The sequence below is a fragment of the Corvus hawaiiensis genome, chromosome 28 (assembly GCF_020740725.1).
Source record: "Corvus hawaiiensis isolate bCorHaw1 chromosome 28, bCorHaw1.pri.cur, whole genome shotgun sequence".
NCBI lineage: Eukaryota > Metazoa > Chordata > Aves > Passeriformes > Corvidae > Corvus > Corvus hawaiiensis.
This window is the reverse complement of record NC_063240.1, coordinates 7,079,263-7,096,002: the sequence shown is the minus strand read 5'-3', so window position 1 is coordinate 7,096,002 and position 16,740 is coordinate 7,079,263. Positions and strand designations below refer to the sequence as shown.

Here is a 16,740-nt window from a genome sequence, read left to right as displayed (position 1 = left end):
GCAATGACCGGGAGCACGGCAATGACCGGGGGGACGGAAATGACCGGGGGGGACAGAGGGACCGGGGGCACGGCAATGACCGGGGGGACGGCAATGACCGGGGGGCACGGCAATGACCGGGGGCACGGCAATGACCGGGGGGACGGAAATGACCGGGGGGGACAGAGGGAGCGGGGGCACGGCAATGACCGGGGGCACGGCAGTGACCGGGGGCACGGCAATGACCGGGGGCACGGCCGTGACCGGCGGGTCCCGGGGAACCATCGATCCCCATCCCCGCAGCCCCCGGCCCTGCCTCGCCCCGCCAGGGCCGGGCCGCCGCCCCCGGCAGCCCCCGAGGCGGAGCCGCGGCCGCGGCAGAGCTACGAGCCCGGGCCGGAGAAGGGGACGGGGCCGTGGGAGGCGCTGCCCGGGGACGCAGGGAGCCGGCCCTCGGTGCTCGGGGCTGGGGACACGCTGGGGACCGGGCACAGCTCGGGCGATGCCCGCCCCAGCACCGGCTCCAGGTGCTTCCAGCCTGGCTGCGATTCCACCGTGCGAGCCCGCCGGGACCGGGAGCTATCGGGGCATTTGTCAACCCGCACTCGATTCCGCCCTCAGACCGTGGATTCTGCGCGCTCCCGAAACAGAAGCGGCTCCTTGGTTAGTTTCTTGCTACTGTCATTCCCTTCCCCAGTCTTTACCCAGGACACTTTGTTACCATTCCCACCTCGGACATTTACAACAGAAATGTTCCGGCAGCGAGGGGGAAGTGAAACATCACCCAGCAAATCATCTCCAGCGTGAAACACAATTCCTTTGTATCCACAGCCGAACCCGCTCACTTTGTAGCACAGGAATTTTAGGCTTTATAATTTGGGACAGATAATTTTGGCAGATCTCACCAGAAAGTGTCTAATTTCCAGAGGAATTCTAATTATTGCTTTAAAAAGCCACTAACAGAACTGCACATTGGCACCTATGGAGGAAACAAAGGTTGTTTTTCAAGTTCCAAATAACAACTAAGTCAGTAAACGAAGGAAGTCGCTGCAGTTATTTCAGTTTAAATGCAAAAACACTTCTTCACTTTGAGTCACTCACCCCCAATTCTCCCCATTGCAATACAGAATAAAAAGTGGAAGGACATTTTCAATGAAATCTGAATATCTGAAAGTGTTTAATGTTAACCCCGACCTTAAAATAAACTTATTTTCAAGAGGGCAGATGGTGCTACTGCCACTTAATTTCACAGCTTTTGTTTTTACCACCTTAATGTTACTTTATTTCCTTCATCTGCATTTGTTCAACCTCAGTGGTTGAATTCATTCCTCTGGTTTGTGGAGATGCTCACACTTGTTCCTGTAACACCTCAAATACAATACAGGACTTGGCACTCGCAATAATTTTGGGGTTTATTCATTAAATGTACAAACAATTCCAACTGCCAGTTGATATTTGGATTTTAGAGCAGTGGAAATCTAATGGAAGTTAAATGAAAAGCTTAGGGCAGCTTTAGTTTTTAAGCTGAACATTACATATGCCCTCACTAGTGCCTAGTAGCAATTATGTCAAAGAATATCAAATGAGTATTTTCCAAATTTGCAGTGAAAAATCATAATGAAAATCACAGCCCTTAGAAAAATAAAAGGCTTGGCTTAATGGGACATAAATTCAAATTCCTGCAGAAGGAACTGGGTTTGGAAACCCACTTTGGATCAAAAGAATTGAAGGAGAACAGTTGACAACTAATTTGAAAAGATATTTATTTTGAGAACATCAATTTGCACATTATACAAAAAATTGACAAATTCATCAAAAAAATCCTATAAAATGTCACGGGGTTTTTTCCCTAACATATTAACATAATCACTTTCCAAGGGGTAAGAGTTGAGGAAACCAAAAAGAGGCACATTTGTTCCAGTCTGTCTGCAGTCAAGTGTGATTAAAAACGTCCCTGTCTTGCTGAGGTATCAAACTGCAAACTTTGGTAATGTTAGAAAGAGACCACGGGAGCCTTCTCAGAGGCATGGCCAATACAAAATGGTTCATAAAAAAGCCAGAATTGATTATATTTCATTTCCAGGTAGAAATGCAGTGAAACAAAGAAAAAAAAACCTCCCTAATACACCTATCACTAGGAAACCTGATCCTCTGCAAATCCCCACTAATCACACACAGCTACAGTGATCCACGTTCCCAAAGAATCCGGCTGGCAAGTCACAACAATTCAGTGCTTATGAAAAAAAAAGATACTGATCGTGATTCAGAGCCCAGTCTTCCAGCAAAGGACAAAAGGCACTTAAGAATGGCTTTAGGAGATTCCACAATGGCATTTCGGGACAGGGGACAGCGCCTGGCTGAACAAATCCTTCCCTAAGAGAAGCCCAGTGAGGTAGTACTTCATATTGCTCCAACCACTTGGCTCTAAGCAAGCAGCCTTCTGGTTTTGAGATACAAAATTAGCAGGAAATGGCTTTTTGTCAAATGTATAAAACCCAGTTCTTACAAAAAATAGCAAAAACCCACTTGTGATACAAAGCCAGGAACCATCTTGTACAAATGGAGTATCAAAATGCTGCCAAGGTGATGCACAAGTCTACCTTGATGGCCAAATCCCCAGACAGTGAAGATTGTTCTAGCAACCAAGCCATTTTTGGAATAAAACATAAAAATAAAGGGGGCACGGGGCACTCTGAGAGCTTTCCTCATCATTAGCAGCCTCACCGGAAGCACTTTCAGTCCATTAGAAACAAATAATTCTGTGCTGATGAATGGCAGGTTTGAGGGGATGAAAAAAAAATAAAAATGAGAAGTTCAACATAGAGAACAAAAACAAAATCCACGAACATACAAAAGGATAATCCTTGGAGTTTACAGTTTTTTTAAAACCAAGGAAGACTTAAAATCATTTGGGGGGGGGCGTGGGAGAAAACACAGACTACCATTTTTTTGTTTTAAATTAAGCCCAGGGGTAGGTTTGGGGGGAGGGAGGGAGGGGGGAGGGAGGCAGGAGGGAGGGAGAAGTGCTTTGGGGGATCACCGGCCGCTGCCGTAGCCAGGGAAGAGCTGGGTGAGGACGCTCTGCAGGGCCTCGTTCACCTCCATGCTGTAGCTGCGGCCCAGCTCGTAGCGGCACGCGGGACAGCTGAACACCGAGGCCTTGAAGGACCTGTCCAGGCAGTCCTGGGGACAGAAGCCAGCAGGGGTCAGGGATGGGGAGTTTGGCTCATCCGGCACAGCCCGGGCACAGTGAGACAGCCCCGAGATTCCTGGGAAAGGCCCAGAGCAGTGCGAGGCAGGAGGAGGGAACAAGAGCACTGCACTCCAGCTGGGAACATTCCTGCTGAACACAGCAGAGATCAGGGAATTCCAGCCTGCTTTGGGTTGGAAGGACCTTAAATCCCATCCAGTGCCACCCCTGCCATGGCAGGGACACCTCCCACTGTCCCAGGCTGCTCCAAGCCCCAATGTCCAGCCTGGCCTTGGACACTGCCAGGGATCCAGGGGCAGCCCCAGCTGCTCTGGGCACCCTGTGCCAGGGCCTGCCCAGCCTCCCAGGGAACAATTCCTGCCCAATATCCCATCCAGCCCTGCCCTCTGGCACTGGGAAGCCACTCCCTGTGTCCTGTCCCTCCAGGGACTTCTCCAAAGTCCCTCTAAACCTGACTCACGCTAAAGGAGTAATTCCTGGCAAAAAATTCCAAACAAACCAACCCCCCTCCCTGTCAGCACCAAGGAGGCAGCTCCAGGCCCAGCCCAGCAGAGCCCAGCCCAGCAGAGCCCAGCCCACCTTGCAGACGTTGTGTTGGCAGACGGTGGTGACTGGCCGGAACACGACCTCCTGACAGCAAATACACAGAAAGGCCTCCTCCACTTTATTGAGAAATTTCTGCAAAGAGAGCATTCGAATCAACTTAGTGCTACTACTCCCTGAAAAACACATAAATCAACCCAAAACCCCACCCATTAAATGCAAGGGATTGCTTTGATCATAGAAAGATTTTCAACAAATCTTAATATGCAAAAACCAGTCCCATTAAACCTGCTGGGGATGTTTACACTAAAATAAAATCATTTTAGGTCTGAGGCTGTTCTTTAACTTGGCCAAGGGTTTGTGTCTGGGGACACCACAAGTACAGCTGTCCCTTTATTTCTGGGGAAAAGAGCCCAATGTACCGGTCCGTCTTTGAGAGCTTCTAGGACTTCATTCCACAGTTTTTCGTTGGCTTCATCACTTTTTATAAGAGATTTCTGCTGGGATGTCAGCTTGTATGGCTCAACTTTAGTTTTCTTTGGAGTCTCTGCTGGGGAGGTGACGAGTTTCTCCTCCCCACCTGAAAGAAAACACAAAGATTTTTTTTAAACAGCCAACCAAGAAAACACCAGAAAAGAGCAACCAAGTAAAACGCGCAAAACCTCCAAGGCTTTCTCTTTCCACTTGCCTACTCCACAAACCTGCTGATTTCCTTTTCCTCTTCCCTTTCCCCGGGGTATCAAACTCATCATCTCCATTATTTTCTTTTTCCTTATCTTTGTTTGCAACAGCTTCCAAATATCCTTCAGGATACTGCAGGGAAACAAAACAAAGAGCATCTAATGCAAACACACCAGGTCAGACTTGCAGACCAAGACAGGTCCACAACTGACCTCTGGAGACCTGTTCCAGGGGCATCTTTAATCTATTTTAAGCAACAGATCCCTGCTCTAAGCACTAATGCAGCCTATAGAAATTCCATCCCAAAAAAAAAAAAAAAACGTGAGCTTTGTCCTTTTAGTCTCCTGATGTACAAAAACAAACAACACAGAAGACTGGAAGCATTTGTGTCCCTCTCAGTCTCAATTTTTACCTAAGGATCATCCTCAGTAAGAACAGAAAAATCCCTGCTCTCCATCAAGTTTGGAGTCCAGGTGATGCCCCAAGGCAGTACCTGCATTGTCAGGCCAAGTTTTTTCATCCTGTCCTTTCCCTCTTTGGTCCAAGGAGCAGGTTCTTCATCGTCCCTTCTAAGCAGGTAACGCCACACTAGAAACCCAGATTTCCCTGTTTCAGGCCAGTATTTCACAACCTGAAAAAGTCAGAGCAAGTCCATCACACTCTGTAAAAACCCCCATGGCCATAACCACATCATCTTTTCCTAACTCAGCCAGCAAATCCCAGCCCTCCTTACCTTGTAAATGCCATCGTATCTGTTGCCCTCCACAGGAGCGTACTTGCTGTGTTTGCCTCCCTTGACGTTCCTGACCACCCGCACCGGCTTCCCCGCCCGCCAGTCCTTGGCCTCAGCCCCGTGCTTGTCGTTGATGGGGGCACTGCAGTTCAGAGCCAGGGCTCTGCAAGAGACGCCAGAGTTCAGTGTATTTGCCTTAAATACCAGCACTGCCATGGAACCTGTGTAACACTGACACCTCTGCACTCCTTGAACCTCCTGATGGGGGTACATCTTAAACAGCTGATTACTCCTGGCATTACCCTAATGCACCAGCATAGATCACTTCCTCCACTCAAGTCCAGGCTTATCTGTAAGAGTAACAGCTCAGAATTACAAATGGTCTGGTCTCCCAAGGTGACCAGTGACTGCAAATGTCTTCAGAAGAGAGCAGAGCTCCTACCCCAATTTACTGCTCTGTTCCCTAAGTTGCAGCCAGTATTGCATGTGACACGAACACCACTCACAGCTCTGTCCCAGTACAGTGCACTGAAAGGACCATTCCCATTGTGCAACTGATCGCAGCCTAAACCACAGCCCAGACCCAGTTTTGACAGTTTTTCCACTTAGTCAGCTTCCTTGGATGCAAACAGGCCAAACAATTCCTCATGCTGACAGACTGCCAGGTCTGAGGGTAGAATGGAGCACAAACGTTGCCAACCTGTTCATGTTGGTGAGTTTCTGATCACAGGACTGCTCTGCCGTGCGTTTGTTCCCAGAGAGGTCTCGCCCTCCACTCCCTGTGTATGTGAAGGAATTCCCATGATCCTGAAATGAACACGGATGGTTTTGACACAGTCACAAAAAGAAATCAATAAAAGCAGAAGAGTCTTTTAACCAGGTAGGGTATACCTGCGGGGTAGTCTCAAAAAAGGAAAGATGCTTCCTGTGTTTAAGCTCCCAGTCTGGGCCAGTCTCTGGCTCTCCCTCAGGCTGCCAGGAAAGGAGGCCAGGGTGACAATGTCTTGTCACAACCCTGAGCAGTGCAAGGACCCCTGAGCAGCCCAGGGCTCACACAGGATCTGCTGGAAGTGAAGAGCTGGCAGCACAGCCTGTGGGATTGTTCAAACTGTGGGTGCAAGGGAGACCTTGGAAAGTCAGAACTCCAGGACCAAAAGCTGACATAGGGATATTAAACTGGGTTTAGATGATCCTGTGGCTCAGGTTGTCACAGATTACTGTAGTTTTTCCTTGCCTCATTTCCTTCTGAAGAAGATAAGTGAAGATGGGCAAGTGTTTAATGTAGAGTGCAATAAGTAACGAAGGCCAAACCTTTGTTTTAACAAGTTTGTTTGGTTCTGTGCATAAATAATCAGAATCCACTCACTATGTCATCTTCATATCCTCCTGCCAGCACCAAGGAATAGGCCCCATCGTTGCTCCTGCCGTGAATCCCTGCCACATGGGGCCTGTGCACCCCGGACTCGCTCACCTGGAAAACAAAAACGGGTTTGGAAGGCAACTGCTCTCAAAGGGCCCCACACAGGACTGGGCTTGGAGCTGAACTAACTGTGCTATTTCACATTTGCTTTCCATGTATCACAGGGTGAAACTGCTCTCACCATTATCCTCAAAACAGCTCCAGACAGAAGAAAAATAAAAATGCCTCTAAAAAAATAAGCCATTAACTGTATCAGTAAATTGAACACATAGATAAGGTTTGTGGTGCACATCTAAAACTTTGGCTATTTCTTACTGAAATTGTTTATAAAAAGGCTCCAGGTACTTAAGAATAATACAGATATTAAATATTTGTATAAAGTTTTGAAAGGGTTGTAATAGCAACTTTCCCTCAATACTCACAAACAAGATCTGGATAGGCCAGTGCTTTTTTCTCCCCCAACTTTCTAACAGGACGAGAAACCTTCTGTTTCATATAAGTGGATATTTGAGACACCCTTACCAGAGCACACTACACACCTCCAGGACAAACTACTGGAAACAAATATATTTGCTTTGAGTTTTCTGAGTTACCAAAAAGAGCACTAAAGCAAAATAAACCAGCACTTGATGGGCCCAGACAATGCAGCATTAGTTATGGAACACTTGATCCAGACAAAGCCAGAATTCTTTTCCTTCTGCACTTCCATATCCAGTGACACATGCATTTCCAGATTAACTGTTTCAGGTTTCTTGTAAGAGCTGGATCATTCCCATTTTTCCCCACAGTAGGTCAGTCCAGGATTCAGCCTCATACCTGAACTCTGAATTTCCACATGGTGCCAACAGGAATGCCAGGAATTGGTCCATAGTGGTTGGAGGGGACAATGGTGCATTCCTTGGTGCGCCCAACACACGCCATGCCCTGGGCAGAGAGCAGGATCAGCCAAGAGCCCAAAGGAACAAACAAAATTCCAAGTAAAACAGCTTTGGACTGACCTTTCCCCAGTCTCTCCGGGAGGAGGAATTAGCAGATGCCATCTTTTGTTTCTTTTTACTTTCTTTTAATTTCTCTCCTGCTAAAACCACCTCACTTGCATCATTTCGACATTCAGGGCAATACCTAAAGTCAGTGAAAATTAACAAGTAGCAAAGCCTTCAGTTAGGAGAATTTCCTCCAAACATAGCGAGCTATGTTACAATTTCCCCATGTGAAACCAGACAGGACATGGAAACACCTCCATACAGGAATTTGACCTACAACAGCTCCTGTCCTTGCACCAGGCACTGCAGATGTGTCAGGAAAGAGCTATGATATAAAATCATTGTATAAGATGTTGAAACAGGGCAGAGGGAATAAAGCAGTGCATTTCACTAACTCTGTATCTATTGAAAGATATATTTCACCATCCACATCTCTCACTGTACATGTTTCATTTTCAAACCAGCCTGATCTGATGATGAGGCCTGGAACCGGCCTGCACTGGCCCATAAAAGCCACTGCACAAGTGAAGCTTCCCAACATCAGGTTCTCATTTGGTCCTCTTTGAGTCCCAGACTGGTTTGGGTGGGAAGGGACCTTAAAGCTCATCTTGTCCCACCCCGTGCCATGGCAGGGACACCTTCCACTATCCCAGGTTGCTCTAGCCCTGGCCTCAGGCAGGTATGTGAATTAAGCATCTAGATCCCAAAACTAGGAAAAGGAGTGTGCAAGCCACCTGGCTTAAAACCTACTCTCATTAAGCTCAAGAAAAGCTAAGCAGTTCTACCAAAAACAACCCCAAAACATACGTACCCCTATACAGCCACAATATGGCCACTGAAGGGCAGCTTCAAGGCCCGGACCTCACTCTGTGCTCCTAATTAGATGTGCTTGTGACACCCCACAAACCTCCTCAGAACTTACCAGTCCTCATCATCTGGAATTCTGCTGAGGGGAGGGTTGAGGCAGTAGATGTGGAAGGCCATGTCACACTCGTCACACATGAGCTGCTTATCTGGATCCTGCTTCCCTCCACAGATGTGGCAAGCACAGACCCTGCAGGTCTTGTTTGGGTTGTCCTTGCAGGCTTTACACACGGGTCCACTCTGTCCTGTGGGCAAACAGAAACCACACTCAGCAAGTGCCAAGATCCACTGGAAATGGTCAAAGGAGGCACAACTAAATGTGTCTTGGAACTCTTAATCCTTTAATCCTCACAGAGGCAACTGGCAGAACGTCACAAGGTAAGACAGACATGCAAGAACTCCACATCAGACTCACGTTTTGGGGTACCAAGACTGATGGGAGAAGCAGTGCCTGGCTCTTCAATTTTATAGATTTCATCCACTAATATAATTGTGCAGTCATTCAAGGAATCACCAGCTTCCCTAGAAGAAGTTGAGAAAAGAGATCAGACTTCATCCCACAGCTCGTGTTCACAACTGTGCATGCATCAGACTGCTCTGCTACTAAAAATCAAATCATTTCCATGCAATTAGAATTAACCCCATTTTGTCTCAGGGAGAATCCAGGCACTTGTAGCATTTCAATTATCTAGAGTGACTGTTCCCCCTGCCCCCAAATATATTTCAGACTAATTCTTCTCATATTTTATAGCTAAAAAGTCAAAATCACTGCGGTGCAAGGAAAAAGGAGGAATATTCTGGAAACTCTGTCAAAATTACCTGAAACTTAAAAAAACATATCCTTTTTTTCTTGAAGTTGAGAGTCTCCTTCAGGAGAGAACTGGAATAATTTTTCATCACCTTTATAAAGTGAGAGTTCATTCTACATCATCCTATCTCCACAAAATACTACACTGCAGTTTTTGTAAAGCCATTAATGGATAATTAACACATAAACAATAATTTGCCTCATGGCTTTGCATCCTTTCAGCATTAAGTGAATCCGTGGATCAGCATCCCTTAAAGTGTCCAGTTCCTCAGTGGAAGCTAATCAGAACTGCAGTATGCTGAAGTTAATCACCCAAAAAGGACAGGCCACTTCTCATCCGTCCCCAGCACTTCTGTTGCACCATTCTTTGCCAGCAGAGTCACTCAGACCTCAGAAAGCCGAGGCAGTGTTGGGGAATTCCATTTATTCCATGTTAGGAACTTGCTTACCCAAGTAATATCTTTGCATTGAGCTCCCTGGTCATTTTTGTTTCTCTTTTTTGCAGGATCTCAGCATCATACCAGAACCCCCTCTCCTTTGGCTCATCAGGGTTGTAGTTGACCATCACCACCTGCCCCACCTCCAGCTGGTGCCACTTCAGGATGGTCCGTGCCCGAGCCCGCACGTTACTGGAGCTCATCTGCACCACCCCATTCTCTGGATAACTTGAAGGGAGCAACAGAGAACAAAAATCCGACTCAACATCAGTTTTGAGGAGTAACAGGTTTTATGCAGACAGGCTGATTTTGCTGAGCAACACAAGGATAAAATCTCCTTCTCCCACACAGACACAGCCAGAACCAACCATTCTGACTTTGCTACTGTTGCCTCCCTTTAACACTTGGACACCAGCATTTCCTATGAATGCTGGTATCCATAAAGAAAAGATTCCAGCCCCCTGGAATTCCAACTGTAAAACCTTACAGTTACCAGGGCTCAATGACATCATTACTATGTCACTGCCCAGTTCTGTTTTAATTGGTGCAATATCTGCAATAAAATTTCTCATCAACAACATGATCCAAATGACTTTATTGGCCAAGAAGGCAACAAAACTCACTCTTCATATTTCACATGATAAATTACATCTTCTTCAGGGACAGCTGTGGGCTGGTCAGGATCTGTGCAGCTCTCAGTTGATTCACTGGTGGGTTTTTTCCTGGTTACATTCACAACCTGGGCTTCAAACCACGCCCCCATATCCGTGTCCCGAGCATCCACCAAGTCATTGATCTACACAGAGCAAAGTGTACAGCTCACCAAAAGGGATTTGCAAATTAAGCATTCATTTCCAATCTACTTGAAGATTTAACCATCTCAAGAACTGCACTGTTATCAAGGTATTTAATTGATCACCTTAAGAATTAAGATTTCCTCTGCTTTCCTGGTCCTGTTGTGCAGCCCTACAGTCTGCTTAGGTTGAATTTGTAAGGTTATAAATCCATTCTACACCAGCACATGTAAAACCAGCCTTGTTATCAAGCCCAAACCATTATTGGCTAGTCTGTAACAGAGTTTCAAAGTGTCTTGCTCATAGTCTGGCAAAGACATCGCTAGATCTGTAATAAAATCCATTGAAACAGAGGAGTAAAATAATTCTGAACAGCTGCTTGAGACTTTCTTTTGTTCATTCAAGAAAAGTTTCAGCTTTGACAAATGTAGTGACTCCAAGAAAAAATATTGGGAAAATTTTTAAAAAATCAAACCAGACACTCTGAATACTTTTTTTTTTTTTTAATCAATTAATGTATTGTAGTTTTAGTTGAAAAAAACTAAATATTTTGACCTACAGCATGTTGCATTTAATTGGTTTGTGGGTTGGTTGGTATTTTTGTCTTTGTTGTTGGAGGGTTTGAGAGGAAGAAAGGAACTGCCCACACAATTGGGGTATGAAAGATTTTCAGCAATTCCCCACCACAGAGGAACAATTGCCCTGGTAAGGCGCAGTTCTGAGGGCTCTCCGTTTGTGAGGACCCACCTTGTAGAGGCCGAAGCCGGGGTCGGTCCAGTCGGGCTGAGCTGCCGTGCTGGGCTGTCCCTCCAGCTCCAGGGCACCCTCCCCGTTGTGGGAGCTTTTGTCGGACTCGCTGGGGCCGGAGCCGCAGCCGGAGTCGGTGTCCGAGAGCTCCGAGTCCTTCTCCTTGCTCCCAGCAGGCAGCACGGCCGGGCTTTGTCTGACCAGCAGTTGAACAATATCATTCAGCCCCACGCTGTAATCGAACAGGGAGTGACCATCTTCCATCTGCAGGGAAAGCACCAAACCATCTGGTTATTGCCTCCATCGGGGCTGACTCCAACCACCCATCGTGCTCAGACTGGCTCTGCCCGCCAAGATCGACCACGTGGCTTTAAAACCTTTATCAGCCCCTAACTGGGCCCTCCTTCTCTCTTATTCCTGCTATTTAAATGTTCTTTTTTCAATCACCCCGCAACCTGCGAGAGCAAGGCTTCCATGCTGCCCTGGACTTGCTACCCAGCGTCTCTGAGATCTGGAAAAGTTTTCAGCACATTCCCTAGAAACATCAACTAAACAGCTACAGATCCCCCACATTCTCATCAGGATTCAAAGAAAATTCCACACTACCTAAAAACACAAAAGGAAATAATTTCTTCCTCAATTCAGACACATCCCAAATGCTAATGCAGACTGGTCTTTGTATTTTAATTGTGCGTGATCCAGATCATTGTTACACCACCTCCATTAATTGTAGCATTAAGTAGAAGCCAAAGAGTTAATCACACACTCGTCTCCCGGCAAACACACATTTTTTCCATTGAAAGTAAAATCAAAAAAGATTCAATTCAACTTGAAACTACCCAATCGCTCTTTAGCGTAGCCAGGTGTGTCCTAATTTCACACCCTCTCTAATTTTAAGAGTTTATCTAGAGTTATATGCAAGTTTGGCACGGTTTGTAGTCAAATCAAGACCTAGTCCCTGCAAAAAGAGAAGTGCAGAGGGAGAAAGAGGTCCCTCAATAACCTCTCAAGAGCTCTAAGGAGCACAATCATTTTAGAGTTAACATGCAAGGCTGGAGCCCACGGAGCAGTCAGAAGTTCAGACAAGCTTCCCCACATATTTAAGGTCTGACTAAGAAATTATACAGGAAATGATCATCCCCTTCCAGCCCAAACCACCAGAAAAAGCAGTCCCTGGAGCTTTGTTCTCTATCAGGGGGAAGCAGAGCAAAACCACAAAAATTTACACTTCACAGGAATCAGTATGATAATCCAATTCTGATTTATGGCATCAAATGGCTATGGAACAATCCCTGGAAATCTGACTGCACAGGAAGAGATCTGAGCATTTTGCTGGTTTAGAGATGAAAACTCCTCGAGCTATGTAAGAACACACCAGAAACTGGTTGTTTCTTCTTAACCAAGAGACAATGTCACACACATGGAAACAACACCAGCACAGGACTCAGTGACAACAGGTGCAAACCGAAATGGAAGAGCACAGGAACAGGACAGGAAACCACAGGAGTTCAAAGCACAGCCGGAAAGAAGAGCCCGGGACTGAAGACAAACCTCCAACAAAGGAGGCAGGTTTTAACTACCAGCTAATTTTCTAACCCCATTTAAAAAATGTTCATGAGTAAGAAACTGAACATTTCCAGGGATCCCAAAAGCCAGACAAAGCACAGTGGGAACAGGGCCTAAGAGAGGCTGGATCACGCTGGGGAACATTTCTGCCTGAACTAAGGAATACTGGAACTGCAGGAGGAGGGATTCCCTTTGTAGAGCAAGTGCATCCTGACCGAGAAGTCACCGCTTCTCCTGAAAATCTGTTTTACCCCGGTTGTCTGCACAGACTTCAGGCTAAGGCTGACAAGTGGCACCTGCCCTGAACCAATCCCCTCTTATCACTTGATTTACAACACAAATGGGTAATTAATGCATCTAACCCAACAGAAAGGTGCGTTACACCCAACAGCCCTTCAGAGGTGTTTCACCATCCTACAAGCCTCTTTTTATATTAGAACTGGTACCTGAGCTTAGATTGAGGCTAGTCCAGGTGTATTTCCATGTTCTACAGCCACACCTGCTAATTACAGAGTACAGTTAGCACAAGACTGCCTAAAACAGAAAGAAAAGCAACTAGAAAAAATTGTCCATCTCCAGCCAACTCAGTATCTCACTGATTTTTCTGAAATTAAATCCTCTGATCAACCAACCACCTGATCAGGAGTTTCCCTCGCACGAAGGTTTAGCAGCATAGGATTAGGCAGAATATAGCAACTGTATTTTAAAATGGTTTTGATTGACTTCAGTGCTAATTTAGTTACATTATTAACTCACAGGAAAGAAAACAGTTGTACAACAGCGATTGTAAACGTATTATTGAGAACATAATACACCACTGAGCCACACTCAAGTGCTCTGTATTTAGTGAGAATTTGACATGAGAGCCGAAGAACTTCAAAATCATGAGTTGCTTATCCCAATTTACAAAGAAAAATGAGATCTTCACGGCTCTCAGAGCGGTGAAACGTGCAAGGCTCAAAAACATTAAGCACTTTAAAGACCATAAAATTACTGGTAATTTTCAGACACTTCATAAAGGCGATGTCAAGGCAGAAGAGCAACACATTAGATGGAAAATAGTAAGGGAAAGTAAGAATAAAGGCTACTCTGCAGCTGGCTCCTCTCCTTGCAAGCCCACGGGAGGAGCAGCGCGGGAGGGAGCCGGGGGATCACTAGATGGCAGCAAAACTCCTCATTTCCACGCAATTAAAAATAAATAAATTAAAATATCCGTCCTCAGCTGGAGGGGGAGATGAGCGGGGGGGAGGACGGGGCCGGGCGGGGGTGTCCGTGCGCCGCGCTGCTGCCGGTCCGAGGCTGTCAATCGCCCCGCCGCGCCGGTACCTGCTTGCCGCGGTAGAAGAGCCGCTGCCGCTGGGGCTCCACGCCGAACACCTCGTGTATCCGCAGGCGCAGCCCCTCCACCTTGGTGAGCTTGGAGAGCGAGTCGACGCGGTGCGTCTCGCTGCCGTCCATGGTGCGCACCTGGATCCACATGGCGCCGGTCCTGCCCCGGGAATGGGGACCGCGCTCAGGCAGCGGCACCGGCGGGGCGGGCCCGGGGCCCCACGGCCGCGCCGCCCTCACGCGCCCGCCGCACGCCATTGGCCGGCGGCCTGGCCGGCTCGGGCGCTGATTGGCTGCGGGGAACAAGTCCCGCCCCCCCCACGCGGGAGCCTAACGGCTCCGCTCGCGCCGACCGTATCTCGCGCCACAATTGAAACCCGCCCGCCGCGCCCACGCGCCAAGTCTCGCGCGATCATGCAAATGAGAGATGGGATAAAGGGGGGCGGGGGGAGCGCGTGGTCTTAAAGGGGCCGTCACCGGAGCCCGCCCGCGCCCCCGCGGACACGGCGGGGCCGCGCCAGCCGCGCACAACCCGGGCCGCGGCCCCTCGACCCGCACACCCACCCCGGGGCAGGAGGGGAATCGTGGGGTGTCAGCGACCCCCGCCGCGCCCGGAACCGCCCCAGCCCGGCCGCGTCATCCCCGCGCACCCCGCGGGGCGATGCCAATCCCCGGCCCCGCAGGGCACCGGTGCCGCCGGCACCGCCCCTGGAGGGCACACCCCCCGCCCGCGGGCCCGTCCGGGGGCGGAGGTCGGTCCCGCTGTCGCAGCCCCGAGCGACGCGTCCCCTCCGGCGCACCCGAACCAGCTGTCACCGCCCGGGAACCGCGGAGCGCTCCCGCACCACCCCGGCGCGGGCAGGGCGGGGAAAGCCCTGCGCCCCTCGCTGTCCTCCCGCTCCCGGTGCCACCGGCCGCTCCCCGGCCCGCCGCGGGATCGCGGGGCGGTGGCGGTGCCGGGGTTTGGGGGGTCCCGGCGGACTCACCGGGGTGCGGTGCCGGGGTTTGGGGGGTCCCGGCGGACTCACCGGGGTGCGGTGCTGGAGCCGGTGCCGCGCGCGCTCTCCGCGGGCTTTGGAGTTTGGCGCGGAAAAGCCCCGTGCGCGCCCCGCGCGCGCCCATTGGCCGCCGCTGGCGGGAACGCGCGGCCGGGGCGGGGCCGCCGCCGCCTCCCGGGACCGGGGGGGCCCTGGGGGGGGGAACGGGACCGGGAAAACACCCCCTGGAACCGGCACTCCCGGGGACGGCAACGGGGATCCCCCGACAGCGACCGGCCTGGCGCTCCCCGCTCTGCTGCGCGGGGGTGGTGGGGGCGAAACCCCCCAAATCCCCAAGGGCTCCATCACCCCTCAACCCCCGGGGCCGCAGGCACGGTGCCGGTTATTGTCCTAAAACAATAGGACGGTGAGCCCCAAAGGGAGAGGAGACTCCAATGACCCCCCTCTGACAGCCACCCTTCCCCGAGGTGTCTTGTCCCCCTGGGGGGCTCCAGGGCATACCCTGATGCGAATAAACCGAATAATCCGAATGATGCGAATAAACCGAATAACCAAATTCGAATAAACAGAATAAGCCAAATAATCCAAATAATCCGCGAAAGGGCTCTAACTCCCCAGGCCGTTAGCTCCAGGGGGGCTTGTGGGGCTTGTGCAGGGCCCCACTGGTGACAACGTGGCCTGGGTGACACGGCAGGGCCACGGCGTGGCCGTGTGAGCTGGCAGAGAGGGCTGTTCTGGGAGGATGTTTGTCCCTAAGACCGCTGATGCTATGAGGAAATTAAAAACGATAATATTTGCTTAGAGCAACCATTGGATGGGGGAAAGCGTGGCCAAGAGGCCCCTGAGAGAAGTCTGCTCGAAGAGAAGGATGAAAGGCCGCGGACTGGCGTGTGTGGGGGCTGCGGGAATGGCGGCGCTCAGCGCGGCCGGAACAGCCCCGCCGAGGCTGCGCCCGCCCGGCCCCGCGGACAAAGGAGCACGAGGCGCGCGGGAGGCCACGGCAAACCCCTGTTTCCCGTGTTCCCCCTCCCCTTCCCCACAGCGCTCACCTCTGCGCTAGAACATAGCAAACCAGCGGGATGTGGTGCCCTCCCGCCCCCGGGTTTGCCGGCTGCCGGAGAGGACGCGCCGGGCAGCGCCTCTCCGTGTTCCACTCCCTTCCTAGGATCCGCCATGGACCCCACTGATAAGGCACGGATCACAGGCTGGAAGCCAGCGGCCTGGATTAGCTCAGAGCCAAAGGTCTGGGGCGTGTCGAGGCACACAGGCCACGGCTCTGACCCGCGGCCTGCAGCAGCCAGGCTTCATTTCCTCCCAGGGCCGAAGGCTCTGCCTTCACAGAAAGTCATTTCTTGCCTTTGTAGATGCGCTGGAGGATTAACGTTAACCTACCACAGCACTTCCTGCCACCCGAGAGGGTTCTCGGATGTTACAGACCTGGCAGGGAGGAATTCCTTCCCGATATCCCATCCAGCCCTGCCCTCTGGCACTGGGAAGCCATTCCCTGTGTCCTTGTCCCTCCATCCCCTGTCCCCAGTCCCTCTCCAGCTCTCCTGGAGCCCCTTTAGGCCCTGCAAGGGGCTCTCAGGTCTCCCCAGAGCCTTCTCCAGGTGAACACCCTCAGCTCTCCCAGCCTGGCTCCAGAGC

At 50.0% G+C, this 16,740-nt stretch overlaps 1 protein-coding gene across 3 annotated transcripts; it reads right to left on the bottom strand.

Annotated features, from left to right (window-relative positions):
• Window positions 1-1,725: 1,725 nt before the first annotated feature.
• Window positions 1,726-15,184, bottom strand: UHRF1 (ubiquitin like with PHD and ring finger domains 1). Of its 3 annotated transcripts, none has more exons than XM_048287619.1 (17): window positions 15,124-15,184; window positions 14,093-14,255; window positions 11,201-11,464; window positions 10,283-10,455; window positions 9,672-9,887; window positions 8,830-8,936; window positions 8,473-8,659; window positions 7,566-7,689; window positions 7,384-7,491; window positions 6,514-6,618; window positions 5,848-5,954; window positions 5,148-5,310; window positions 4,908-5,045; window positions 4,435-4,546; window positions 4,156-4,313; window positions 3,770-3,868; window positions 1,726-3,162 (listed from the first exon to the last, which is right to left on the bottom strand). In XM_048287619.1, exons 2-17 carry the CDS (start codon window positions 14,243-14,245, stop codon window positions 3,016-3,018), a joined length of 2,361 nt encoding a protein of 786 aa, XP_048143576.1. In that variant the 5' UTR covers window positions 14,246-14,255; window positions 15,124-15,184; the 3' UTR covers window positions 1,726-3,015. The 3 variants fall into 3 exon arrangements, with proteins under 3 accessions (XP_048143576.1, XP_048143577.1, XP_048143578.1); XM_048287620.1 differs by having other exon boundaries at window positions 15,082-15,155; XM_048287621.1 differs by lacking the exon at window positions 15,124-15,184 and adding an exon at window positions 13,213-13,268 and having other exon boundaries at window positions 14,093-14,148.
• Window positions 15,185-16,740: the final 1,556 nt, after the last annotated feature.

Coding starts and splice junctions, on each gene's coding strand:
- UHRF1 (XM_048287619.1), bottom strand. CDS start 14,245: ATGTGGATCCAGGTGCGCACCATGGACGGCAGCGAGACGCACCGCGTC. Junction 6,619..7,383: donor TGTGGAAATTCAGAGTTCAG/GTATGAGGCTGA, acceptor TTTGTTTTCCAG/GTGAGCGAGTCCGGGGTGCA. Junction 3,869..4,155: donor AAGCTCTCAAAGACGGACCG/GTACATTGGGCT, acceptor CTCTCTTTGCAG/AAATTTCTCAATAAAGTGGA.